The 27,972-nt window shown below is 49.0% G+C and overlaps 1 protein-coding gene across 5 annotated transcripts in view; it reads right to left on the reverse strand.

The window, feature by feature from the left end:
- Nucleotides 1–27,972, reverse strand: part of CSK (C-terminal Src kinase) — a 34,176-nt gene that overhangs the window by 2,030 nt on the left and 4,174 nt on the right. For 2 of the 5 annotated variants that reach the window (XM_072628337.1, XM_072628338.1), the window contains 10 exons: nucleotides 24,321–24,375; nucleotides 11,874–11,950; nucleotides 10,931–11,044; nucleotides 10,516–10,628; nucleotides 7,920–8,139; nucleotides 1,986–2,079; nucleotides 1,712–1,777; nucleotides 1,514–1,613; nucleotides 1,307–1,397; nucleotides 842–915 (listed from right to left, as the gene is read on the reverse strand). In XM_072628337.1, coding sequence (XP_072484438.1) covers nucleotides 842–915; nucleotides 1,307–1,397; nucleotides 1,514–1,613; nucleotides 1,712–1,777; nucleotides 1,986–2,079; nucleotides 7,920–8,139; nucleotides 10,516–10,628; nucleotides 10,931–11,044; nucleotides 11,874–11,888 — 887 coding nt within the window. In that variant the 5' untranslated portion in view covers nucleotides 11,889–11,950; nucleotides 24,321–24,375. Of the gene's footprint in view, nucleotides 1–841; nucleotides 916–1,306; nucleotides 1,398–1,513; nucleotides 1,614–1,711; nucleotides 1,778–1,985; nucleotides 2,080–7,919; nucleotides 8,140–10,515; nucleotides 10,629–10,930; nucleotides 11,045–11,873; nucleotides 11,951–16,148; nucleotides 16,233–24,320; nucleotides 24,376–27,972 lie in introns of those variants that run through there. The other 3 variants (XM_072628336.1, XM_072628340.1, XM_072628339.1) reach the window with 2 other exon arrangements.

Genomic DNA, 27,972 nt, shown 5'->3' on the forward strand with positions numbered 1-27,972 from the left:
ATTGTCTCCCAAGCCTGGAAATCCCCCAAATCCTCCCCAACATGTCTTGGAATCTCAGGCTTGGCTCAGATGCCATCTCCCCATCTCATCAAAATGCTTCCGTATAGACTTTGCGTTTAGTTGTTTGTGGACTTGTTGTAAACCCCACTGTACCCCACCCCACCACAGTGGAACAGCTGCCCCCAAGGACAGGGATTGTTTCATTTCTGCTTTTCTATCCCACAAGCCTAGTGTGTGAGATAAGTAAGCACCTAATAATAACAAGCTAACAAGATTGTTGGTTTTATATCTTCACCACAACCCTGGTAGCTGGATCCGATCTGAGGTGGGTCTTATCATTATCTCTGTTTTTTTTCAAATTAGGAAATTGAGGCAGGGTGAGGCTAACTGCATTGCCTAGGGTCATCACAGCTAGGAAATGTCTGACTTGGGAGTCAAACTTAGGTCTTTTTAAGGGACAGTGGATAGAGCACGGCACTGGAACAGGAAGTACCCGAGTTTAAATCCAGTCTTAGATACTTACTAGCTGTATGACCCTGCGCAAGTCACTTAACCCCAACTGCCTCCTCCTCTCTCCAACAATCTTGTGTCTTTTTGACCCTTTGCAATAGACCCTGTGTCCCACTCAGACAGGAAGATCCCTGAGGGGAAGGTTGTGTTCCTCCTGTAAAGGACAGGCTATGACTTCTCTCCTGAGCCTCCTCTTACAGTGCCCAGTCCTGGGTTCCACCCACAGGAGGACCGAAGGCCTCCCTCATCTTTCCTTAAGAAAGGACACTCCCTGGAGATGAAAGTCCTGCCCTTTCCCAGACCCCTCCTCCTCAGTGTTGGTGGTACTCACAGGGAAAATTTGAGGAGACAATCTCCGCCCAGCACCGACCTGCCCCTTGAGCGCAGATAATCCACCAGGCTGCCCTGGGACAGGGAGATAAATCCAGGAAGAATCATCAATTACAAGTTGGGATGGCCTGCAGAGCTCACTGAGCTCCTTTTACAGAGGCCTCAAGTCCTCAGCCTCCTTCAGAAGGGGTATCTTGCCCAAGATCACAGAGAGGGGAAGTCAAAGAGTAGGATCTGAACCCAGATCCTAACTCAGGACACAATGCCTCTTTTTCAGAGACTGTCAATCTCCTCTTTCCCTCCAACATTGCCCTGGCTCATTGATTCCCATCAATGGTGTTGGAGCAATTCTGAGGTGCTGTGGGAAGGGGAGGGGCTGGAAAGTGTCCTCCCCTCCCCCCAAAGGGGAGGTGGGGAGGGCAAGGAAAGGGGATACAGTGTGGAGGAGGGGGGACGGGCTGCTCACCTTGGCCATGTATTCCGTGACAATATAAAGGCCTCCCTTCTCCTCCACAATCACCCCTAGGAGCTGCACCAGGTTACTATGCCGGAGTTGCCTGGGGTGAGGGTGAAGGAAATCATCTGGGCTGCTCAGACACTGGCTCCCGAGTCTTTCCCACCCTCCATCCAATGTGAGCTCCCTCCCCAGCCTCAGCCTCCCTTCTCCACTCACGTCATGACCGAGGCTTCTGCCAGGAAGGCCTGAGCGGTGGCATCATTCTTAATGCACTTAACGGCAACTTTGTTCCCCCGGTAGTCCCCAAGCATCACATCTAGGGGATGACAGATAGGGGTCGAGGGTTGAGACTCTTGGGGTCCCCAGCCTGCCCTCCCTAACCCCTCTGGATCCCAGCTTGGCACCACCACTCACCCCCAAACTCGCCCTTGCCAATGGTTTGAAGCAGCTTGAGGTCTTTCATGTTGAGGGCCCAGCCACCTGTCCAAGGAAGGAAGCTAAGTGTTAGGGAGGACAGGGGAGGGGCAGGGGGACCCAGTAAGTCTGACAAGAGCTAGGAGCAATGAGAAAGAGCTACCCCAGGGCACACAGGGAAGGCAGTGGTAGGTCTGGGGATGGAGGAGGGAGGTGACTGTGAGAAGTCAGGGACGGAGAAGAAGAAATGGTGCTTGGGGGAGCTGGCACTCACTTCGGGAGAACTCATCTTGAGCTGCGACAGTCCCCTCCATGACCTTTGGTTTGATGAGGCGGGTGCAGAGCCCATCAGCATCGCTGGTGTAGTGCTGAGGAGAGAAGGGGTGGAAGAACATCATACGGGGGCTCCCCTTGGCATCCCAGGCCTACACTCGCCTGCTCAGCTCCTATCTGCTCTCTTCAAACTGCCCGCCAACTATCACATAGAGTTCTAATGCTTTAGCTCAGCACCCAAGGCTCTCCACAGGCTGATACCATCTGGCCTCTTAGGCCCATCTGGTCCAAGTGCCTTCATTTTTACTGATGAAGAACTGAAGCCCACGCAAGTTGAGCGACTTGCCAAGGGTTGAACATTTACAAAGTGTCCAAGGCAGGATTCAAACCCAAGTACCAATGCTATACTAGCTAGAAAGTCGCTACACCATTTTGGAGTCTCAATTTTCTCATCTGTAAAATGGGGAAGATAATAGCCTTTACGTTGCAGGGCTCAGAGGGAATAAAGAAAAACTCTTTGTTCCACACAGATCACAGATTCAGAGCTGGAAAGAATCCCAGAAGTCTTAGTCCAGTCCCTTGTTTTACTGTTAAGTAAAGTCATGACTTGCCTAAGCAAAGGAGCATTTGAGGTGGGATTTAAACCCAGGTCCTTGGAGTCCAGAGCCATTGTTTGTTATATTGTACCATGAACAGTCTGGTAACAGCTAGCATTTGTTCAGTGCTTTACAAAAATGATCTTGTCCAATGTAAAATGGAGAATTCTGATTATATTAAATTAAATTAATTAAATTTAATTTTGCACAGACAAAACCAATGCAGCCAAGAATGAGGAAAGCAGAAAGCTAGGAAAAAAAAATTGTTTTATAGCAAATATCTCTGATAAAGGCCTCATTTCTCAAATATATAGAGAACTGAGTCAAGTTTCTAAGAATACAAGTCATTCCCCAATTGATAAATAGTCAAAGGGTATGAACAGGCAATTTTTAGACAAAGGAAACAAAGCTATCTCTAGTCGTATGAAAAATGATCTTATCCTCAAAACAACCCTGGGAGACAGGTGCTGTTATCATCTCCATTTTACAGGTGAGGAATATGAGGCAGACAGAAGTTAAATGACTGGCCCACAGTCACACAGCCAAATCTGAATTCAGGTCTTCCTGACTCCAAGGCCAGCACTCTGTCACTGTGGCACCACTTAGCTTATCCACTCATAAGCAGCAAGCAAATGATTGCTAACTGTCCTGTGAATTTGTTGGGGGAACCAGAGGGATTTATGAAAGCAATCTGGGAGCAGACTATGGTCATCTGTAAGGATCTGGGGCCTGGGGTCAGGAAGGTCTGAGCCCTAGCTCCAACTTGTAAGCACTAGGCCAAAAGTGTCAAACTCAGAGAAAAACTCAAAATGTCCTTGGGAAAATAAATAAAAATACAACACAACATAGATAATGTTAATTTATGGTTTTCTAAATCAATATAGTCTGTAGGGATCCATTCCTTTTTGAGTCTGAAACCACTCTGCCAGGCTATGGTGTAGAGAAAAATGGAAAAAACTGCATAGCAATGATAATGATGATAAAGACAACAATAGCTAGCTAGAAAGTACTTTGTATATGCTAACTCATTTGATCCTCACAACTCTAAAAAAATACAGCTCTGACTCTCCAGCAAGACTCAAAAAGTCCCCATCTTTCATGGACCACCTAGCCAACTTCCGTCCTACAACGACAGCCCTCAGTATATCCCGGGGAATCTGACCAACACACTGGGTTGGACCTGGCGTCCACAGACCAAGCTGTGGTACACAGCTACCCAGACAGAACCCTAACTGGGAAGAAACTGACAAATTAGGATTGAAGAGACTGTGTCCTACTAAACACCAAAACTGCTAAGCTGCAAATAATGAAAAGCTTTTAAAAATACAGGGAGCATGCTGAGGAGATCCAGATCCAGGGGGACATCTCATCTGCTGCCAGAGCTGCATCAAACGCTCTCCTCGTGAGCCCCAAGGAGGCACCTTCTTCCTAGTATTTTCATCCAACCACAAAAAGCAGCTATCTTATTCACCGGCCCGTCAGGACAGCAACATGTCCCAACACCCCCTCTATAGGAACTCCAATGGTGAGGACAATCAATGACAACAATCGCCGCTAGTGTTGGTCACTGTTCTCTGTTCCTAGAAAGGCATCCCTCCCTGTCCATCTGTTGGAGAAGCAGCTGGATCTGGGTTCAAATCCTATTCCTTACACTGACTAGTGATGACTCCAGTCAAGTGAAGTCTCAGTTTCCTCATCTGTCAAATGAGGACGACACCTTTAGCACTTACCTCAAAGGGTGGAGAGGACTCTGCAAACCCTGTCAGTTACCATGATTATTATTGTTTTCTTCCCCAACTCCCTTCCTACCTTCACCCCCTCTGGTGATAACTTCGTCCCACTAAGACCACAGAAACACCTGGTTTGTATTTCTGAGGCAACATTGTACACTACAGGGAGTGTGAGTGTGTGTGTGTGTGTGTGTGTGTGTGTGTGTGTGTGTGTGTGAGTGTGCGAGTATGTGTGTGAGTGTGTGAGTGTGTGTGTGAGTGGGTGAGAGAGAGAGAGGGAGGGAAAGGGGTGGGGAAAGAGAGAGCAGTCTGTGAGTAGCAGGAAGGAAGGGGTTGTGCCTAATTCGATCACTGTCTCTCTCCCAGGGCTTGGCACACTGCTTTACATACAGTAGGGTGCTTAATACTCCTTGGGGAAGTTAGGAGTTGGGTGATGAAAGTTTGAGGTGCGCTTCTAAGATTGGCCATGAGAGGGCAGACTAGGACCAGGCTGGTTTAGCCCTCACTCCTTTGGATTAGTCAAGCTCAAACAGGTCTGAACTTTTTTGGGGGCTGGGGAGGGGTAGGATGAGGAAGGTGGAGGGAATTGATAAGATAGATATTGAAGATGGTTGGTCTTGATTCTCAGCGTTTCCTACCCTGTATCATCATTTCCCTCACTGTCAAAGAGGGGCTGAAGGTTCCTGAATGTCTAGGGGACTCCCTTCCTTCTTGCCAGGGGCCAGTGCCCCTGGTGGGAGGCACATCAGCCATGGAGGGGTTGAGCTGGGTAGCTTGAGCTGTGCTCCCCATGAGTCCCCTCCCCCACTGTGGGTAATGGAATAAGTTATTCTGTGGGGGCGAGCTGGGGAGCAGGGCTTCCTGCCTCTGCCGGAAACACTCTACTCCCTATCAGGCACACACAGTCACAGGCTTGGGGGTGAGGGGGTGAAGTGGGGGGGAGGGGAAGGGAGAAGAGGCAGTGAAGATCCCAAACTGACTAGGTTGTAGCAGCCCACAATGGCTTCAGGGCAGGGATGGAGAAAAGTAGGAGAAGGGATTTTCTGTGGACAAGGGATGCTGAGGAAGGTGCCTCCCACTTCAGGGTCTGTTCTGGACCTGTTTACATAGCTGTTACAAGATTATTAACACACATAGTGCTTTATTTTGGCTTACACATCCTTGCTGAACTCCACAAAAACACTGCAAAGTATGAAGTACAGTTATTCCCATTTTACAGATGGGGGAACTGAGGTCAAGAGAGTAAATCAACCAATAAACATTTACTAAGCATCTACTGTGTGCCAGACACTGTGTTAAGTGCCAGGGCTACAAAAAGAGGCAGAACACTCTCCCTGCCCTCACGAGCTCACGATCTAAGGAGAAGCACCCAGGTCACCCTGATTGGAAATCAAGTAAGTGTTCACAGGGGCCCCGGTAGTAGAGGTGAGGTGCCGTACCACACCCAAGGGAATGGGGCAAGGGTCACATGTCACTTGACTTTCTAAAGGGACCATGTTTTCACATGTATATGCATGTAAACCTCTGATGATGTCACGTGTAATTGTACACTGAAGAGGAAGACACTGGCCTGGCCTGGAAGTCAGGAGATCAGCTCAGCCACTGAGCCACGTGACCAAGGTGGGACCTCGGGGTGAGCGGTTTCCTCTCTCTTGAGCCTATCTCTCCCCATGTAAAAGGTGGCAGCTAGCTTGCCAGCTGCAGAAGAGCCACAGCCTTTTCTATCCTCCAGCACACAGTACACTCATAGGGTTTCCCATATGGAAGGTGTGTCTTGGGTGGAGAGGCTTGTGACCAGGGGGAGGGGCAGGGCTGGCTCACCCACAGACCCAACCCAGCACAATCTGGGTTGGTCAATCAGCAGCTGAGCCTTGTCTATGTGAGGGAGAGAGGGGCCGTTTGGGGGAGAGGACTGGGGATCTGTCTCTGCTAAAATTTTATTTTTTATTCTGAACATAAACACCCCCTAAGAATTTCCATATACAAAGCAAAACAGAAAGAGGATTGTATATGAAACTGTGTTTTAAAAAAAAGTCTAATAAATTTCACCTATTATTTTCAAAACTGTCCTGTTTGTCTGGGTTTCTTTCTGAATTCCCTTCTGCTCTCTTGTGCATTTAAAAGGGTGTTCCAATGGCCCTCTTTCGACCTGCATATGCCAAATAGGGCAGCCTGATAGCCCCAAATCTGAATTTCATCCTAAGTTCCATTAAGAAAACCAGTCTACACAACAAGGGAATGAGGGGTGCCCATCCTCCTGTCCTCACTCCAGGCAGAACACATCCACAGGACTTTGTCCCCTACTGGTGTTCAATCTATGGAGTGCCACTGAGAAGTAGCACCCAGAGAGGGGCTGAGAAGCTGAGGGGGATAGTGAGCACTACGGAAAAGGAAGAATTCAGGACATTTTGGCCTCAGAGAAGACTCAATGAGCACTGCTTTGAAAAAGAATTCTGAAGGGCAGGAGGAGGGTTACTATTAGCTGCAACGATACTCTCAACAAAAAGCACAATATCTCACATGATCCTCATAACATTCCTGGGAAACAGGGGTTGTTACTATCCCTATTTTAAAGGTGAGGAACCGAGGCAGAGAGAGATGAAATGTCTGAGGCAGAATTCGAACTCATCTTCCTGACAAGCTTCCTGTTCTATCCACTGTACCACCAGCTACTTCTAACTAGATTTGTTTTGTCTGACAGCTGATAAAGGAGAGGAAGACTATGACATTATTGGAGCTGGAATGAAACTTAGAGATCATTGAATCCAACCCCACTCATTTTATGGATGAGGAAACGGAGACAAGAATAGGTGAAGTGACCTGTCCAGGGTCACACAGCTAAGAAGTGCCAGAGGGAGGATTTGAACCTAGGTCTCTGATTCCAAATCCACTGCCCTTTTTGATCCCTACCTCTCCCACTAGGGCAGGAGGTTCCCAACCTCTGGACTGCAATCTTCTGGAGGAGGGCTATGGAGTTATCACAAAGGTCCCAGGGTCTGAGACTCCCAGAGATTGCCCCTTTAAGGAACAAAAACATTTTCTGTGGACTCAATGTGTCATACACAGACCCATTACTTTCAAATGAGCACAGATGCTGTTGTGCTTCATGAAATACAAATCTGAGTGTTCCTGAATTATGGATTTTCCATATTATACAATCCTGCATTTTCCGGCATCGATGGCTGTTAAAAGCACAGCTCCTATATTCTGGCAGTTGGAGGCTGAGATGTTCGGGAGTTATGAGGGCGGTTGTACTCATAGTTGACAAGGGTAAGAAACCCAGCCCTAAATCTGGGGTCTTAACCAAGGGCTCTACCAAGAGATTTCAAGGACCTGTGGACTTAAAAAAATCCTGATAATTGTATTTCGATGTAATCGGCTCTTCTATATTTTATTTTATGCATTTTAAACTATAAATGTGAGAAGGGGCCCTCGCCAGGCTGCCCCAGAGGGCCGTGATGCCAAGAAGGGCAAGAATCTCTAAGTGCAGCTTCTGGTCTAACAAAGAGAAAGAGGATGGAAGAGTGTTAACTCCCCATCATTCACATCACATCACCAGGCCAGACGCCATCTGTGAAGCCAAGTTCTCACCCCATGCTGGGCACTCACCTCCACCAGCTGCATGAGATTCTCAAAGTAGACTTCCTCATCAATGCTGAGCTTGCTGGCAGAATAGATAATCCGGTAGTGTTCCACCTTGCCCTCGCAGCTCACGCACAGCGTGTAGTCCCCAGGGTAGTTGGTGCTCTCTCGGACCAGGAATAGGCCTGTCTCTGGGGGGTAGAGCAGCCTCTCTGCTTGCTCCCGAGTGATCTTCCCATGGAACCACCTGGGGGAGGGGATGCACCTGGGGTGTCAGGGCTAGAGGTCTAACCCTGGCTTGGGGGTAATCTTGAGGCAGGGCCCCTGGGAGGGTCCCTAAGGTGTGGGGATCAAACCTTACTTGTCCCATCTTTCCTCTATTATGTTCAGTCCCCAGTGAAGGAGGCCCTGATCTCAGCCAGCCTCCTTGCCAAAATCCAGCATGTGAAAAGACAGAACTGAGGGGCAGCTGACCTGGTTTTGGGCAAACCACCTGACCTCTGCTGCATCTTGGTATTCTTGTTCATCAAGAGGGAACTGATAAGACACCTAATCTTACAGCACTGATGAGGGGCTTTGTAAACTCCAAAACGCCATAAAAGCAGGAACTGCTGCCTAAGGTTTGTGAGTTGTTTTTATTTTTTCATGTTTATCATTCCCCTGCTTAGTGATCAATAGTTCCCTACTATCTAAAGGAGAGAGTTCAAAATCCTAAGTAATTTGAGACCACTCACAGCCTGACTCCAAAATGGCAATTTAAGGAAAGGCAGGAGGGCTACCATGGACAGAGAGCAAGTCTTGCAGGTGGGGGGGGGTCTAGGTTCAAGTCCTACACAGCTCTGACACTGGGCAAATTAACCTCTTTGTAGTCTAGGCATCTCTCGAAGATTATTAATGGTAAAGAAGGTGGTAATTTGCACCAGTTGGTGGCATTTCCTCACTGAGAAGTTTATCTCACGCTGGCCAGGCAGGGCTCCTCCTTCCCCATGCACACACCAGGCTTCTTCCTATCTCAAGTCACATCACTCTTCTGATAGTGCACTCCCCTTCCTCTCTGACTCTCCCTCAAGCCCCCTCTGTGTTGGGGGATCCTGCCCCCCAACCTCTATAGTCCATATGGATCCCTCCTTTCCTGACTTCCTGGATCCCTAGACACCAGGTCCAGTGATGGGATTCTGCATAGCTTCATAACAAGGATCGTTTATTAAGCAAGTTCTATGCTAGGCAGCGATGTCACAAAGACGTAAGTCCTGCCCTCAAAGTGGAAAATTGAGAGAAGCCACCACTGTTCAAGAGTCAAGCAAAAAAAAACCTCATCCAAGTAATTTGGGAATGGGATGGAGGAGCACTAGTAACTGTGGGGACTGGGAAGGGCCTCTCGGAGAAAGAGGAGATCCTGGATGGGGACAAGGGACACTGGGGGCTGAAGGGTCTAGGCAAAGCCTATGCACAGGCAATGTCTACACCTGTCACTACAGTATCATTTGTCAAAATGCACCTGGGGTGTGGGCCTCTGTGTTCCCAACCAGTCTCCACAGTCTGTGTGACCTCAGACAGATTCCAGTCCCTCTCTGAACCTGCCTCCTCAGCTGTAAAATCAAGATAAACCTGTACCCACAAGCTCACAAGCAAGTGATGAGGTGAGGTCTGTGTAAACTGAAAAGCATTCCAGAAATATGTTATTACCGCTGCTGTTGTTACTGACAGGGGAAGGACCTGAGGGTTCATTCTAGGAGGGAACTCCCAGGGGAGGAAAGGCCCTTCACAAAGCAGGTCACCACCACCTGTTCCTGGGGCACTTGCCCCAGTTGGCAGGGTCAGAAGCCAGGTCCTCCAGACTCCTGAGGCCAGCTCTCTATGCACTATAATAGAGACTGAGCTGCCTCTCTCTTATTTTTATTACGGATCATTAATTAATATTATTGATGATAACAATAATTGTTCTGTCTCCGTGGATGGACCTGGAGCTTCCCAGAGCAGGGGCTATGTCTCTTCCTCCTCCTGCCTCCCTGGTAAGTGCCTGACCCCAGAGCCAGGCCCACCCAAGAAGGTGCTGAATCAAATATACAGCCATGCCTTCCACTCCCCCAATATGTGCTCTGTTGGCCCCCAAACTGCCTCCTGAACCGCTGCTGCCATCTACTTCCTTCCACCCCCTGCTCACCCTGGTCCATCCATGCCCTCTCTTCAAATTACTTTAAGCATTAAAGTCCCATCTCTAAAAGGTCCCCTTCTAGAGCTTTCTGTGACCCTCTGTCCCTCCCCAAACACACACATAAGTAATAACCTGCCCTTTGGGCCTCCCAGAGAACACTCTGGCCCACAACTCCTGAGCACCTTTATCTTACAATATTGTGCATCACAGTTATCTGTCCAGGCTCTTTCCCTCTACTAAGGCATGAAGAGACTACAGTTGTGTTAAGCTTCAAACCATCCCCAGCACAGTGCTCTGCACCCAGCAGGTGCTTAATCACTGTCTGATGCCCTGCTTTCAGAGGTATATGGACACGGAGGCCAGACTGGGAATGGGCAATGGGGGTCCAATGGGAAAGGGCAGTATGAGGCAGACCAGAGCAGAGAGCAAACTCCTCCCTTCCTGAGGATGCCCGGCCTGGCTACTCACGGCATGAGGCTCAGCTTGGTGCCCGCTTTCACTCCTTCCCGCTTCTGCACATAGTTGGCTGGGATGATGCCTTCCCGGCCAACCTTGTTTTTGGCTTTGTACCAATTGGGGTCCTAGGAAGGGAAAGGAGGTGCATAGGTGAGTGGGGAACCAGCTGCCAGTGCTCCCCCATCCTGCTGATGAGTAAGAGTACAAGACTGGGAGGGAAGGGGGCCTGTGTGACAACAGGTGACTTTAAGAGCCACTACCAGGATGGATTGAGGTACAAAGTATTGGGCAGGACCCAGAAGCCCCTGCTCTCCTCTAGGGAAGGACTCCTGTCATGCTGGAGACCAAGCACTGGGAAACAGAAAGGACAAGGAGGAAAGAGGAAGAAAGGAGGGAAAGGAGTCCACTGTTGCTGGGCAACTGTTACCTTGGTGACAGCAACTATGGTGAGCACATCTCCTTTGCTGAAGGGCAGGTCTTGCTCGGCTGTGCCGTGGAAGTTGTACTTGGCAATACATTCTGTACCGGATGGCCAGACGGCCTGTCAGACAGAAGGACAACAGGGGGTCAGCACCCAGCCCAGCCTCCCCCGAGTCTCACATGTTATCACTTCTTCAGGCTAGAGGAGGAAGAGCTCGAGCCCTAGTCATTAATCCTAGATTCTAGTCCCAGCTCTGTCCCTAACACTCTGTGTAACCTTCGGGATACTGCTTAATCTTGCTGGGTCTCAATTTCCCTTCTCTGGAAATTAAGTAGGAAAAGGACTAGATGACTTCTGAGGTCCTTTCGTTCCTGAAATCCTACCCTCACAATTGCCAGCTCCTACATTCAGATGGCTTCCTGGCTCTCATGGGAATTTCTCCCAATGAAATTAAGAAGCTAGAATTAGGGGACAGGCAAGAAGGGGGCCAGGACTAGAGAGATCTATCCCAACCCTGCCATCTCCTTCCTGGGAAGGCTCCAAAGGGGAAAGAGAGCCTCAGAAACTCAGTGCTGAAGGTCCAACCCAAATGGTACCTGAAGACACTCCTACAGCATCCCTGGTCTGGGGGCAGGGTGTGGTGTTCATTCAGCTTTGCAGACCTCCAGATATCAAGGGGCATTAGCTAAAGGGACCCCAGGGATGACCTAGCCCAAGCAACTTATTTTACAGATGAGAAACTCAGGCCCCAGGAGACAGGCAGGAACTTGCTCCAGATCCTACAGCGAAGAGAAGCCTGAGTTCAGACACAAAGCTGGGTTCTTGACTCTAGATTTAGGGTTCCTGATGCCACTCCGTGTTGCCTCCCCCCAGATGGGCACAGAGCACCCACTGCCCCCTCCACTCCTTCCATGCTTTCCCTTCCTTGGTACCTGTGTCTTGTCCATACCTGAATTGCTGACATCTTCTCTAGAGTTCTGACGTCCAACTCTCACAAGAAGGATCCGTCACTTGGTACCATTAGAGCTAGAAAGAAGGAAGAGGAGGCAGAGTGAGGAGGTAGGCCTGAAGCACCACCCTCCTCCTCCTTTGGCTTTACCTAGAAGCAAAGCAGGTAGCCGGTCTGTCAAGAGGGATGCTGGGACCCAGGGTCCTCCAAATTTTTCCTCTAATAGGATGACTGAGAACACTTATCCAGAGGGCCAGTCCTTCATTACTTGGGGCAAGGGGAAGGGGACTTTAGGCTTGGGGTGAACATGGCTTTGGGAGAGTGAGTCTCAACGAAGGCTCCCTGGCTGACCTCAAAGTCTTTCCTGAGTTTGATGAGGGGAGAGGGGAATGAGGAACAGGGATCAGAGAGCCAGCTTTGGCTCCAGAGGCCCAGAAGGTTAAAGGGTGTGAAAAAGGACAGAACAAGACACTGGAGACATAGGAGCTGCCCTTGGGCCAGCTGGGATAGTAGCACTGATAGGAACATTAATCCTTCTCCCCAGGTGAAGATTTTCTTCTAGGCCCCATTAAAACACATGCAGGCTGAGCAAAGTCCACCTAACTTGGTCGTTCTCAGCCCAAGGACCTAAAAGCCATGCTTATCTGTCCTAGCATTCTGCACCCACCTCACGGTCTTGCTGGTGGGCTGCATCTGCCAAGAGTGGTGCCCTCTGCCCTTCTCACTTCACCAAACACGGCCTAATGGACACCCTCTACCTCTACCAAAAGGGACCTTGCCCTTCACATTTTCTGAATTCCTACCACTCCCTACCCCTTACTGGCCTTGGTGAGGGTAGCATCTGATGCTGGCTTATGTGGCTTTGAGCATGAGCACATAGTAATAACTCATTTCAGCGGCAATATAATACAGTGGATAGAGTACCAGGTCTAGCGTCAGAAAGACCTGACTGGGCAAATCACTCCTGTTTGCCTCAGTTCCTCCTCTGTAAAATGAACCAGAGAAGGAAATGGCAAGCCACTCTAGTGTCTTTGCCAAGGAAACCCCAAAAGGAGTCTTGAAGACACGACTAACACATGAGCTTCAGCTTGCCTCTTCTGTAAAATGGGCAGGTAACTTGATTTCTCTGGGGCTCGGTTTCCTCATCTATAAATGAGGGGGCTGAACTAACAAGCCTTGAAGGTATCTTCTAGTTTTAGATCTACAGTCTGATGACCTTGAAAGGCCAAAAAGAAGGACTCAGCAACTGACCAGTTATGGGGGCTGAGGGAAAACTCTTCCAACCTGGTGAGCAAGGATGAGCTAATAGGAGTCGGGCAAAGACAAAGAGGTGGTAAGCAGGGCAGTTCCACCAGACTGCCACCACACCCTGAGCTGACTAGATTCTCTGGGGAAATTCATCCATCTTCAAAAGAAACAGTGATTAAAACAACTCAGAAAAATGTCAAAAAACTGATCAATACCTTGATCAGCTGTGACTAGTATGATGTCTGGCACACAGCAAGGGCTTAATAAATGTGGTGGACTGTCAATGGAATAGACTTCCCATCTCCTCTTGGAGAGATGGACTATGGGTCCAGAATGAGGCAGACTGATATCACACACGGCCTTTGTTTTGCTTAAAGGTGGTACTTTATTCCAAGGGAAGGATCTGGGAAGGAAAACCCACCATGACACCAAAGAGGAGAGGGAAAAGGGGAAAGAACCGCTGAGGTTAGTTAGGATCCTGAAGTCAAGTGGGACTCCCAGGATGGATTTCTGTTACCCAGCAAAGCAAAAGGGGAACAGAGAATCTGTGGTGAAGCCCTTGGGCAGCTTAGTCTCACCCAGGGCTGGCCAGGGAAAGTCCCTGAAGCCATCCCCTGCTGGTAGGTGAAGGAATCTCATGGACTGCACCAAGCAGTAGACCAAGGTAGGGCTCTTTTGTCCAAGCTATGCTTCAGAGGGTCAGGGACCACAAGAATACTATTAAGGATGGGTTTGTGATTTCCCAGGCATTGGGATTACCAGGTGAGGATACTCCTCCCAATGATGCTCACTACTCTCTCTGCCACTGAAGTCTTTATTCACCTAGACTGCTAAAGGTTGCACAGACCTGCCCCAAACAGTGTTGGTCAGAGGCAGGGCTAGAACTCAGGTCTCCCTGGTTCTAAGCTGACTCTTTTAGTTACTCCTCCCAAGCTCCCTCAAGAACACTATTACTCTTATTAAACTAACTCACTGGCAAAATGCTTGTCTATTCACATAGTGGAGAGAGAGCATGGGATCAGGTGTGAATTCTGCTGTTACTTATTGTTTGGATAACAGGCAAAAATATTTCTCTGTGCCTCAGTTTCTCCAAGTTGCACCAGATATGTTCTGGTACATCTCCTGTATCCAAGGCATATCCAGAGCATTCACATGTCACCTGGCCCCTGCTGGTCAAACCCAAACAGCCAGCCAGCTTCTCCTTGAAAACCTAGCTCACTACCACCAAAGACTACTTTTGGACTGCTCAAATTGTTAGGAATTATATCCTGTGCCCTTTGGGGCTGCCAGGGGGCACCATGGTGCACAGTGGCTGGGCCTGGAGCCTGGAAGACTCATTTTGAAGAGTTCAAATCTGGCCTCAGACACTTACTAGCTGCATGACCCTGGGCAAGTCACTCAACCCTGTTTTCTTATCTATAAAATGAGCTGGAGAAGAAAATGGCAAACTCCAGCATCTTTGCCAAGCAAACTCCAGAACGACTGAACAACCACCCAGGGCTCTTATCTGCCTCTTTGTCATTCACAAGAACAAGTCTGATCCCTCTTCCAAAGAACAGGCCGTCAGACACTTGAATCCTCATCCCATCCACAATGGGTTCTGTTCTTTGGAAAAAATATCCCCAGTTCCTTCAACTGCTCCATATTAGACCTACTGACCAAACTGGCCTCCATTCTCTGGACCCCCTCCAGGGCAGTAAGGTGCTTCTCAAACTCAGTACCTCAGGAGGCAGCCCATTCTGTTCTGGGATGACTTTGTCAGGAATCTTCACTCTTTGTCACCTCTCCCTTAGCCCCCAGTTCTACCTTGGGGTCCACTGCCCTTTCCCTGGATCTAATCCTTCCTTCAGTAACAGACCTTCCAATATTTGGCTATTTCTACTCCCCGCACCATTCATTCCTTCAGCTGATCCTCTCATGGTGAATCCTCTCTAGACCCCTCCCCACCCTTCTCTCTGGGGGTCCCTAAAATTCAGTGCCCTCAACCTATAGCATGGTCTGGACAGGAAGCTAACCTCCTTCACTCTGCAGATAATAGGCCTCTTTAATCAGCCTCTCCTTGCTGGATTGTACCATCACAGTGCTGAGTCATATCCAACTTGCGGCCCACTAAAAGCCCCAGATCTTTTTCCACATGACCTGTTATCTAATCGCGCCTCTCCCCATCCTTTATATGTGCAGTTGACATCCGTCAGCTCTCTCAACTAGACGGTGGGTGGCAGGCTCTTCAAGGGCAGAGATAATATCTTACATAGCTCGTGTGTGCCCAGCAGCACCCTGCATGTTAAAGGCGCCCAATCCATTTTCATCAAATCAGTGGGGTAGGCATTTATACTTAAACCCATCTGACAAAGGCAGCTCTGTGGTGCTGTGGATATGGCTCCACACCTGAAGTCAAGAAGACCTGAGTTCAAATCTGGCCCCAGACACTTACTAGTTGTGTGACCCTGGGCAAGTCACTCAACCCTCAGTTTCCTTATCTGTAAAATGAGCTGGAGAAGAAAATGGCAAACTACCCCAGTATCTTTGTCAAGAAAACTCCAAAAAGGGGTCATGACAAGGTGAATGAGAGGATTCAACAACTTCCATTTGAGAGATGGGCAAATTGAAGTCCAGTTTAAGTGGTTCATTCAAGCTCACAGAGTTGGTCAGTGGCTGCTGAGAGGAATGGGCCTCACATCAGTCCTCTGTTGACTGTAGAGCATCAAGAGAGGGAGGTAGAGTGTTGTGGCAAAAAGCAGGAGCTCCCCATTCAATCTCAGCTGTCACATTCTGGCACTATGAAACCCCCAAGGCAGATCACTTTACTACTCAACTTTTCCATCTGCAAAATGGGGATGTTTCCCATCATCAGTCACCTACTGCCCATATTTACAGTGAGTCCTCAGCGTACAGGAGGGGAGGGGGCCCAGAATCCCCTCCACTCACAGGCAAAGAAGAAGGGCAGGCCCTCCAGTGCTGCTCCAATCAGCCCCATCTGTTAAACAAATATTGAGGCAAATACTCCCTCTCTTGACTGTCTCTCACCAGCAGCAGCAGCTTCCTCCCTCTCCTCCTGACTCAGGCCCCTAGGAATTTGGCTCTGCAAAGCTGAGTCCCCTCAATCATCCACAAATCAAGAGTCCCAATCTGCCAAGGAAGGAAAATACTGGAAAGAAACAAGCAATTCCAGGACACCTCCCTGCCCTCAGGGGGCTCCCAGGATGGTTGGGAAGACCTAGAACAGTAGTGAAAAGAACACTGGATTTGCTGATGGGGACAGCCTAGGGTTCGAGTTCCTGGCTCTGCCCTTCATCAGATAAGGGAGTTGGGAGGTGTGTCTTTTATCTCTGTAAAATGGAGAAGACATTTGCACTCCCTACTCTTATGGGGTTACTGGGACACTCCACTCACAACCCCACTCCCCCCACCCCCTGTTCAGCCCCTCATCTCCTCTCCTCTCTTGGACTACAGCAACAACCTCTGTGTCCCTCTCTCCCCCATCTCAGCTATCTAAATGGCAACCCACCATCAATCTAACTTCCACTGCTCAGCAGCCAAGGTGATTTTTATATCTTGGGAGGTCTGGCCATGTCACCCCGGCCCTTGTGGTCCCCCAATACTCCAGGATCAAACATAAAATCCTCTCTGGAAGTAAAGCACTTCAAAGTGTGGTCCCCAGCACACCCTCTACAATCAGCTATTCCTCCATTCCTCCAACTCCCCTCTTGGGCCTTCCCAATGATTGTTGCCTACACCTGTAATGCTCTGGCTCCCTAGGCTTCCTTCAAGGCTCAGCTCAAATCTTACCTTCAGGAGGCCTTTCCAAGTCCAGTCTTGCCCCCCCCCAAACCCTCAGTTGTTATCAATCAATCAGTATTTATTAAGCACTTACTGCAGCCAGGCACCAGGGTTAAGTGCAGAGGACACAAAAAGAGGCAAGACAGTCCCTGCCCTCAAGGAGCTTAAAATCTAATGGGGCAGACAACATGCAAACAGATATAAAGCAAGCTAGATACAGGGCAAATAAATAATTAACAGAGGGCAGGCTCAAGAATTAAGAGAGGGTAGAGAAGGCTTCCCAAAAGATGGGATTTTAGTTGGCAGCTAGGTGGCTCATCTTCTGGAGTTCAAATGTGGCCTCAAATATTTATTAACTGTGTGACCCTGGGCAAGTCACCTAACCCTGTCTAGCTCAGTTTCCCCATTTATAAAATGAGTTGGAGAAGGAAATGGCCAACCACTCCAGTATCTCTGCCAAGAAAAACTCTAATAGGGTCACGAAGTGTTGGACAGGATTGAATAACAACAACTATACCTTCTCTGAGTTTCCCTTCCTTTGACAGTATGGACAGCTCATATGTTGCTAGTTCTTTTCATGTTGTTCCCGCCCCCCATTAGAATGTGAGTTCCTTGGGAGTAGGTACTGTTTCTGTCTCCTTGTAACCTCATGGCTTAGTACACTGCCTAGCACATAGTGAGCCCTAGAGAGATGCTTGTTGACTGGCTGAAAATTATCAAGGGTTATAGGAAAGGAAGTGATGATCACACCACCACTATCTCTCACGACACTCTCAGTCTCGTGGCCTGGCCTCCAGGGATGGGGCCCCACTCATTCAAGGGAAGTATCCCTAGGCAGCCCCTCCTCCTCCTCCTCCGGTTGTTTGAGCAGGCTAGCCTCAGAGAGGGAGAGGTAACAGGGAGCTCCACCAGAAAGCCCAGGACTGGAGAAGCCATATGGACAGAGCTCCCAGCAATACCTTCTCCTCCTCCTCTAGCACCTCCATGCTGAATGTACCCTTCTTCGGTTGAACTGCTATATTTAACTCCTGGAAGCAGCTGTCACATCCCCTTGGGACCAATGGGAAGGGATGTGGGATGGGGTGGGTCCCAAAACTACAATTCCCAGCAGGCCCTGGGGGCTGCTCCCTGAGGAGAGGGTGGGGGTGGGGGTTGAGGCAGCCCCTGACTCAGAGAAGGGGCCTCTGTGTGTGTTGAGGTCCAGGGGAACAAGTCGGGCATTGTGCCGTCTGCTCTGAGGTCAGTGGCTACGGCATCAAGCAGCCCTTTCTTAGAAAGTATGGGCTCCTAGGGGATAAAGAGGGGATGGCTAAAAGCAAAGAGTGGGTACGGGGGATTGGAGGGGTATGGTCCCAGCTACCCAGAGTGCCCATGGAAGAGGGACCAGCCAGGGACCCTAGAAAACCAGGTAGATGTTGAAGAGAAGGAGGGACACAAGGTCTCTAGCCTAGCTCCCTACCCCCTACTCCCCCACCCCCCAAGCTCAGCCCAGTCTGGTGGGGCGTGGGAGCCACTGGGCGGCTGTTTACACGAGTCTAAAAATACCAGCTGAAAAGGGAAGCGAACAGAAGGGGGGTTGGGTGGGTACTTTGTAAATTCAGGCAGAGGCACCTCAAAGCAGGAACTGGTAGGAATTAGATCCTAATGGAGTCCCAGAAATAGTTATGGAATACCTCAGCATGAAGCTGGGGCGGGCAGAGGGAGTGGGGTGGGGAGTGTAATCCATCTTCACCTGGAAGTCTCCAAATGGGCCAATGATTGTGTGTGGGTATAGCCCCATCCGCAAGAGGCCCACCCATCCCTGCCCCACTATTAAGATTGTCTCTTACAACCAGTCTGGCAACAGGAGGGGAGATTTAAACTGTGATCTTTCACTGTGAATCCTGACCCTACCCCCACCCCCTTACGGTGGACACTGCCACCATTCTACTGGGCATAAAAGCAGCTAGGGTCAATTTTCTACCCATCCACATGACTCCCCAGGGTGAATTGACTCCCCAATGAAAATATCAGCTTCCTGAGAGCAGGGAAGGGTCTTCTGTTCATTAACTCGTAGTCAAGTACTCACTGAACACTAAGGTGAGCTAAGCCACAAGTGTGGCTAGTCTGGAAGAACAGGTCATCCTTGCCTGAAGAACTCAGGGACATTGAGAAGTGTAGTGGATACAGCACTGAATCTGAAGTTCACACCTATGTGACCCTGGCCAAGTCACTTACCCCAGCTACCTCAGTGTCCTCATCTGTAAAATGAGGATAATAACAGCACCTACCTCCCAGGGTTGGTGATAACATCTTGTGAAGTACTGCCATATAAATGCAAGCTGTTATTATTGTTATCACTGTTGTTCAAGAGCCCAGATATTAGACAATCCTACCTGCTAGGTGTCAGTCACTTCCTTCTCTGAGCCTCAGTTTCCTTTTCTAAAAAATGAAGTTAAACTTGATGACATTTCTGGTTTCTTCTAGACCTGATATTCTGCATTCTAAGATATTTTCTAAGTTGAAAAGCCCATGTTCTTCAGATCTCTTCTAGTCCTGAAGTCCTACGTTCTAAGGAAGGAGTTCTTAATTTGAAGTATATGAACTTGTCTTCTTAAACTGCATTTTCTAGTAATATATAAATTATCTGACCATAGAGTACAATAATCATAATAATTTGACTGTAAGGTCATATTTGGTTTCCTTTGTAAATTGATGTATTTTATTTTATGCATTTAAAACCACGATTCTGAGAAGAGGCCCACAGACCTGGGCAGACAATGTCAAAGGGGTCTGAGACTCCCACAGTGGGAAGAGCTCCTGTTCTGAGGCCACTCTGAGCCCTTAAATCACACTGCTGGGATCTGTCATGCAGAGCACTATGTATACAAAGGATGCTAGGATGGGTTCTAAGAGGCACAGCACCGATCCCTCTCCCCCCAAAGAAAAAGATCAGTGTGGGGCTGAGGAGGTCAGAGAAGACTCCCAGGAGGAGGTGAGGCAGGAGCTAGCCCGTGAAGGACAGGCAGAAATGGGGGGAGGGAAGGAATTCTTGGAAGAGGGAAAGCCAGGAACAAGGGGACCACTTCGGGAGCCATATGTGTCCCTCTTGGTCCTCATGTGCAACTCTTAGCTCAAGGCCCCGCCACACTCGAGGACCTAAAGGGCCACACGTGGTCTCGAGGCTGAAGGGCTCCCACTCCTGCGGTAGACCGTGGGGAGCGAAGGCTTTAAGCATCGGGGATAATAAGGCAGGCGGGCTCTCTCCCAGCATACCTGGCCCAGGCCTGGGCTGGGCTGGGCTAGCTAGGCCAGGTGAGCATACCAGGAGGTGCTCAAAAGCTGAACTGCATCTCGGAAACAGTAGCATGGAGGCCCCGGGGCAGGGTGTGCCAACCGCCCCGTACCGCTCGGCTCGTTCAGCAGCAATCAAACAATCACAATAAAGAGAGGACTGGCCGGCATTTATTTATACAAGCCACTTTTTCCAAGGTAGTTAGTTAAATGAACCTCCTCGCTCAGGCTACCCGAAAAGGAAAAGCAAGCCCTCTGGTTTCCGGCCCCAGGAGACCAGCCAAATAAAGTCCTGGGGTCCGAGATCTGGAACCGGAAGAGAGCTTGGAAGCCTCCCCACTTCACTTCACAACCCTCTGAGATGACCTCCAAACTAGCCAGTAAACACTTTTTATCGGATAAATTAGAGGCTTCTCTAGGAAGGTGCTGTTTGGCCTCCCTGCGCCCCATTAAGTGACCTGCCCAAACAAGGTCCTCCAGGTGGAAACTTAGAAATTCAACCTCTCCAGTGGAGATCGTTTTAAAAAAGAAATCATATATCTGGATATGCTGAAAAAGGACACCAATGAGAAACTTTATTCATTCTTAATAACCTTAAGGCAGGGTTGGGATCTTGGGGAGTGACAGAGTGGGGAATGGTCAAAATTGGTATCAGTTCTACCTATCAATAGAGGGTCTTTTTATTGGGTTCTCAGAATTCTTCACAAGTATTCCTTAAAGGCTCTGCAAACATTAAGCACCTACTAAGGTCAGGACACTTGAGCCCTGGGGACACAAAGGGAAAGGTCCCAGAAGAGCTGAATAGGGGTGAAGAGCTGCTTGGCAGAGAGGAGACCATGAGTAACTAAGATACAAAGGGGAAAGTGACTGCACTACAAATAATAATACTTGCCTTTTATAAATACGGAGGTAAATGTGCAAGGTTCTTTATAGACAATATCTCACCACACTAGGAGGCAAATGCTACAAATAAAATCATTCCCATTTACAGAAGAGCCTGAGGCTCAGAGAATTGCCAGGATCACACAGCACGTATATTTTAACTGAGTCTTCACAGCAGTGCCTGAGAGGTGGGGGTAGGGCTAATTTTGTGATCTACCCCTTTGCTAGAAGTGGGAGCCAGACCAGTCTGGGAGTCGAAGTCACTTGGTCAAGTTCATAAATTAGTTCCTGAATAGGGACTAAAATCCAGGGGGCTCTTTACCCTCAGGCCAGGCTCTACATCCTAATTATACTAATGGGAGGATTGGGGCTGGCCACCCCAGATTCCTCCATTTTACAGGTAGTCAAACAGAGGCCATGTAATCTTCTGGGTGGGGGGGAAGGGAATCCCAGGCTAGCTTCCCTTAGGCTTTTTCTTAAATCCTGGCTGCTAGGAAAAAAACGTTTTCAACCAGACATAAAGGCATTTCTTTGCATTCATTAAAAATAAAACAGTACCGAAGTCCTACTTGTATGCATGCACTAGCCTTGATCTGTCCCTGCCCAGAACTTGGGACCAGAGGCTTTTCCTCGATCTCTCCCTTCCTTCCTCCTTTCCCCCATCGGGGCTGAGCAGCAGCGTGCACAGCTCGGCCCTACCGGCCCAGAAAGGTATTTAACTACTGCTTCATCGCCTAATTACCAGGCAGCTGGGCCCTTGGGGAGGAGTGCCCCGCCCCACCTGGGCCTGGGAGAGTAGTGGAGCCGGAGCTCAGCTCCGCACAGCGAGAGGCGTGACCCAGGCCAGTTGGGTATCCTGAGCTACGATACGAAATCCGGGGGGGGAGGGAGAAAGTAGAAGGGTTGGATCAGAGGCCAGTAGAAGGTGGGAGGAATGCACTCCCTCTTCCCCACCCACACACTCTTCACCTGAACCAGTGATCCCAGGCGCCAAGTGCCCTTGAGTCCAGGTTTGGGCATAAATGCGTTTGCATCTCCATTTGCTTACATTTTCATAAACCTTCCTAAGTCTGCAGATTAACCCAGCAAACTAATCCTAGAATCTGGGGATGACTGGACTGGCATGGGACCCCTCAGAGGTCTACTAATCTAACCAGCTCTTCTGTTCTCCTCCTCTGCCCATCCCCATGGGGTAGTATGAGCTTCCATTCTACTGGTGCCCAGGTTTGGGATTGGCAAAAAGGGCATTGGCCTGGGAGTCAAAAAACCTGGGCTGTATGTAGTCCCCTGTCCCATGTAAGGGACCTACCAGGTCATTCTGCTCTAGTCCTATAGGACCTTGGACTGTCTTACCCCCTCCCTACCCCTCCATACCAGGAAGGCACTTTTTCTTGTAGAATTCCTAGATACCTTCAAAGCTCAGGTCAAACCCCACCCCCTACATGAAGCCTTTTCCTGATTAGCCCAGCTTCGATGCCTTCCCCAACCCCGCCTTGCATCTTGTAAATACTGAGGTATATACATATGGTCTCTGCCAGGCCTTTTTGTCTTAGTCTCCAGCACCTAACACATAATCACTTGCTGCCCCAAGGAGGAAATCACTTGGTCAAGGTGTGAGACATCTGAATTGTCTTCCAGTCTCATCATTCAGGTTGCAAAGGGACCAAAGGTCAGAGTCCAGGTCAACCTTTATCTGCCTAGCACCCTTTCTTGGCATGACAGGGCATTGCCTCCTATCACAAAGAACCAAGACTTGATTTATTCTGGCTAAAGTTAAGTCCCTGGCTAAAGCATGCCCTCACTAAGGTGGCCTGATCTGCCTCCTCATCTCTATTTTCCCTGGCTTCCTTCAACACTCAGCTTCAAGCTCACCTTCTGCAGGAGCCCTTTCCTGGTTCCCCTTTCCCTTTCCCACTACTTTCCAAATACTCTCTATACATCTTGGATATGCCCAGATAAGTGCCAGCTGTCTCTCCCCAATTGAGGATGTATGATTCTTAAAGGGAGGGACTGTTTTTCTCCCTTTCTTTGAATTTCCAGCCTAACACAGTGCCTGGCACCCGAGTGCTTAATAAAGGTTTGTTTATATTGGATAGACTGTTGACTTTCTTTCCCTACATCCCTTTAAGCTCAGGGAGGGCAAGTTGTTATACACCTGAGTCAAGATTTCCAAAGTTAAAAATACTGTGCAACACATTTTAAACTTATCCACTTTTTGCTAGCCCTAGCTCCTGGGCAGAACCCAGCAGAAATCCCTAGTAGAATAAAAATTCCTTGGGGGTGGAATTTTTGTTTACACTGTACAGTACACACAGTAGGTACTTAAATCCTGTTGGGTTGGAATGAATAACTAGCCTAGTGAGGAGAGCACAGCTGGACATTTGGAACTGGATACCTGTCCCACAGACATCTTAAACTCAACACATCCTAAACTCAGTTCATTATATTTCCTCCCCAGATCCTCCCCTCTTCCCAAACTGTCAAATTACTGATTGGAGGTGACCATCACTGTCCCAGTCACCAAGGCTCACAAGCCAGGTGTCATCCTTGACATCTCACTCTCACCTCTTTATCCATCCAATCAGTTGCCAAGGTCTATCATTTCCATCTCCATAATATCTCTCCTAACCACCAGCCTCTCTCCTCTGCCACTACCCTGGTGCAGGTCCTTATTTTACCTCCTGCCTGGACTGTGGCAATAGTCTCCTGGTGGGGTTCTGCCTGCCTCAAGTCTCTCCCCACTCCGTTCCATCCTCCACTCAGCTATCAAAGCGATCTTTTTATAGTGCAACTCTGATCATGCCAACGTTCATTCAATAAACTCCAGTGGTTTCTTATTATCTCTGAGATCAAATGGAAAATCCTGTACGACTTCTGAAGCCTTTCACAACCTGGTGCCTTCCTTCTCTGTCTTTACACCTTTCTCCCCTTTGTGATCCAGGGCACTAACTCCGCTTGGGGATATCTCCCTGGTGTCCCCCATACCTAGAATGCTCTCCTTCATCTGTGTCTCCTGCCTTCCAGTCTCACTCCAAATGTCTTTCCCAGTCCTCCTGACTCTCAGTGAAGGTTAACCTAAATTAACCTGAGATTATCCCCAATTTATCCTTCTTAGATCTTGTTTGTACAGTTGTTTGCATGTTTTCTACTTTATTAGACTGTGAATTCCTTGACAGTGGAGTCTAGTTTTTGCTTTCCCAGTGTTTAGCATTGTGGGCCTTAAGAAATACTTGACACAGTCTCTCCTTGTAATCCTATACTCACCTCTAAATAACTTTGACTGGAAGCAAGTCACTTTAGCTGGCCTCAGTTTCCCAATCTGCAAAGAAAGTGGTAAGACTAGAAATGATATCCCTTCTAACTCAGAGATTCTCTGATTTATATAAAGTTTATTCAGTCTTCAAAAGCAGACCTCAAGGGCTACCTCTTCCAAGAATCCTTGGAAGTTGACCGGTCCCTCTCCCTTCTGGGAGGAGGCATTTCCACTGACAGCTCTCTATTTTCTGTGTGAATCCCCAATTCTGCTGAATTACCCGGGGCAGCATCTAGTCTTTTCTTCTATTTCCCTCTCCAAATCTATCTCCACCCCGTCCAGGGCCTAACTGGGCCACGTGTGGAGTGCACACAACAATGGGAGAACACAGTACCCCAGCTGGTCAGCAGGACCTAGGGGAAATCCGGGGGATTCGATGAACTGCCTCTGAAATGGAGAGGGCATGGAGTGGAAGGGAGAGGCCCCAGGCAGAATTCCCCATAACCTACCCAGAGGTTAAGAGGTCTAGGATGTCTGGTTCGGAGGCTAGGTTTCTTAAGGGAGGGATGGAAAGGATCAAGCTGTGGCCACTTCCCTTCCTCCCTCCCCCAGTTTTCTGGGCTGGAACTGGTGGGAAGGTAAGAGGAGGGACCTTTTGTTCACTCATTCTAACAGGAGCAGAGTATTTAAGAGCCTAAAAATCAGCTTCCGTCCCCACCCCCAGGACTTTGGGCCTTAAAAGCAGGAAGGGAAACTGCAGAAAAGGAGGGAGAAAGAGGTCAGGGGAGGAGAGCCCAATGAGGGGACCCAGGGCAGCCTGGCAGCAGTGACCCGCCCCCAATACACACTGACAGCCAGGGCTTGTCCTGGGGACCCTGCACTCAAGCAGGGAGGTCACTACCCCAGTCGGGTAGAGCCTACTTTCCTACAAAAAAAGACTGCTCTGGTTCCAAGGCAGGGCCATGCTCTCCTCCACCTTTGATCCTGCCCAGCGGGGTTATACCTAGAGGTTCCCAGTTATAATCCAGGAGGAGCGTGGACGTTACCCAAGTCCAATGTCTTCATTTGACACATAGGAAAACAATCCGAGAAAGAGAGGAATGACTTGTTCAAAGTGACACAGGTAAGTTAACATGGGTTTCTCCTCCAGGCTCAGAGCTTCCACAGGATACCTCAGCCATAAGAGCACAGCTCTAGAGGTCAGAGGGACCTCAGAGACCATGCAACCTAACTTTGCAATGTTCCAATGGAGGGACCTGAAGCCTAAATAAGTTAAATCATTTGTCTAAGTTCTGACAGTTAGTGAGCATCAGAGATGGGACTCGAAACCAAATTGTCTGATTTCAGAATCACCCCCACCCCTACCCCAAACTAACGCTGCGGTTCTTAAGTTAGGGCCTGTGAAGTTAAAAAACAAAACAAAACAACATACTGGGTTTAAACTGTGACTCTGCCATTAAGCTATTATGTGACCATGAGGCACTTCCTTTCTCTAGGCCTCAGTTTGCTCACCTGTACAATGGGGAGAGCACCTGCCTTGTCTACCACACTGGGTTGCTTGGGAAAATCAAATGGGTCAATGAATGGGAAAGAAGTCTAAAGGTGCTCAGACTGGCAGGATGGCTGTGGTCTGGGCAGCCCTTGGAGGTTCTCTTGCTCCCCCTCCACACAGGTACTAGGGGCCCCAGTTGGAGGCTCCACTTCTCCCCTTGTGCCCAAGTACATTCACATGTGCTCTCACTCTTCCTTCCCCAGTACTTTATTTTTAGGCCCGAATTTGACTTTAATCGTTACTTAGCGGATTCTATTTCCAGCCCACGGAGGGCAGCCCAAGGCAGGCAGGCAGTGATCTGTGGGGTGGAGGATGGGATGGGGGAGCCAGCCACCTCACATACTACCCCAAAGGGGGCTAGGGAATCCCCACAGAAAGGAGGCAGACATGAAAGAAACTGGAGGATCTCCCTTGGGAAGAGGGGCATTATAATCACAGGACTGTACAGCTGAAAGGGAACTCAGAAATCACCCCCACTCACTTCACAAATGGGGAAACTGGGGCCCAGGGACAGGAAATGACTTGTTCAAAGTCACACAGTTAGTTAAGGCACAACGTCCTTTGACTCATCTAGTTCTGGGACACACTGGATTTTGACCTCATCCAACTGTCCACCCACCCCTTATCCCTGTCAAAAAAAAAAAAAAAGCTGATTAATGAATTAGAGCCTCAGAGGTGCCCCTTACCCTGACCTAGGTAAGGTAGCTCACTCCAGCTTTGTCTAGAGCATTCTAAGAGAAGGAAGATGGGACCTGAAAGAATATCCTGAGGGAACGTGCTTTGGTCTAAGTTCTAGAGACCAGGATTAAAGGCTACATAGCCTCAGAGTTATAGCTCCCCAAACTGATCCAGCATATCAATGGCCTCTTTCTAGAAAGTCAAGACAAAAGATCCTGGATTTAGACAGAACCATTAGACACTTAGAAGTCATCAAGCCTGTGGCCACAGGTCAAATAAATACCAGAGGTGAGATTTGAACCAGGTCTTGCAGACTCCCAAATCCAGAACTCATGCACTGGGCCAAACTGTGTCCATCTAAAGCAGGTCCTTGGGAGCCCCAAGTGCTCTCAGGGTTGCTGAGATTTCTCTGGGAACTTGCACCCAGTAGCCACCTCAGTCTCATGCCTCGAGGACTGGCCCTTACTCCCTGGTGGAATGGCAAGAAGGAGATATTGGCTGCTGCTCTCCAGCTCCGAAGAGGGCAGAAGAGAAGGTGACTCTCGATGCAGCAAGGCATGTTCAGGGTAGACCTAAAGATGACCCGGCTGATGGGTTGAACAGCACAGCCAAGGTCTAGGCAAGGCTGGACAATTTCATCTCCATGGTTACTGTCTACTGGAGGGCCCCAGGCTGTCACATGTAGCTTAACTGATAACAACCAACTCTACACTCCACAGACACGAAAAACATGCTTGTAAAAAATCAGATTAAAAGTTCCTTCATTGAGTCCCTGCCCATGTTTTCCGCCCCTGGTGGCTGTCTACCCTGCCCATCTCCACGGCTGGCTCTCAAAGCAGATAATGGAGCACAGGCCAAGGGGGATTATGTACCCTCCCTTGAGGAGCAGGGGGACAGGCACCTACTAGGGATGGTTGAAGCAGACAGGCCCTGCCTGGAGGCCACAGTAAATGGTTTTTCTGTTTTTTCCAACTCTTTGCTCTGATTTGGGGGATCTGTGTGGTCTAGCCTAGAAAATCTCAAAACCACAGTTCCCACCACAAGCCCCTCCCCATAAAGAGATAGAGAAACAGTAAGGGAAGATGGGAACCAAAGCTCCAGTCAGGATGTCTGAGTCCCATCCTTGAGCCTCTGATGCTCATCTTGTTCCATGAAGCCCCCGGGATCTCTGCTACTTAGGAAAAGGCTGGGCTCAGCCCAAGAAGCAACAGGACAGTAGGAAGGAGACAGCCGGGAAGGAAGAAAAATCTCCCTTCTGCTCCGAGGAGGACAGGAAAAAGGATGGGTTAAGTCAAGACCAGGACCAGCCTCTCTCACCCAACCCCAGTTAACACAGACAAGGCACACATCAGAAATCAAGAGGGTCAGAAGGGATCTCAGCTCTGATGCTTGCCATTTCATCCAGCAGATGACTGAACCTTTCTGGAGCCAAG

Source organism: Notamacropus eugenii, chromosome 1 (assembly GCF_028372415.1).
Source record: "Notamacropus eugenii isolate mMacEug1 chromosome 1, mMacEug1.pri_v2, whole genome shotgun sequence".
NCBI classification, from domain to species: domain Eukaryota; kingdom Metazoa; phylum Chordata; class Mammalia; order Diprotodontia; family Macropodidae; genus Notamacropus; species Notamacropus eugenii.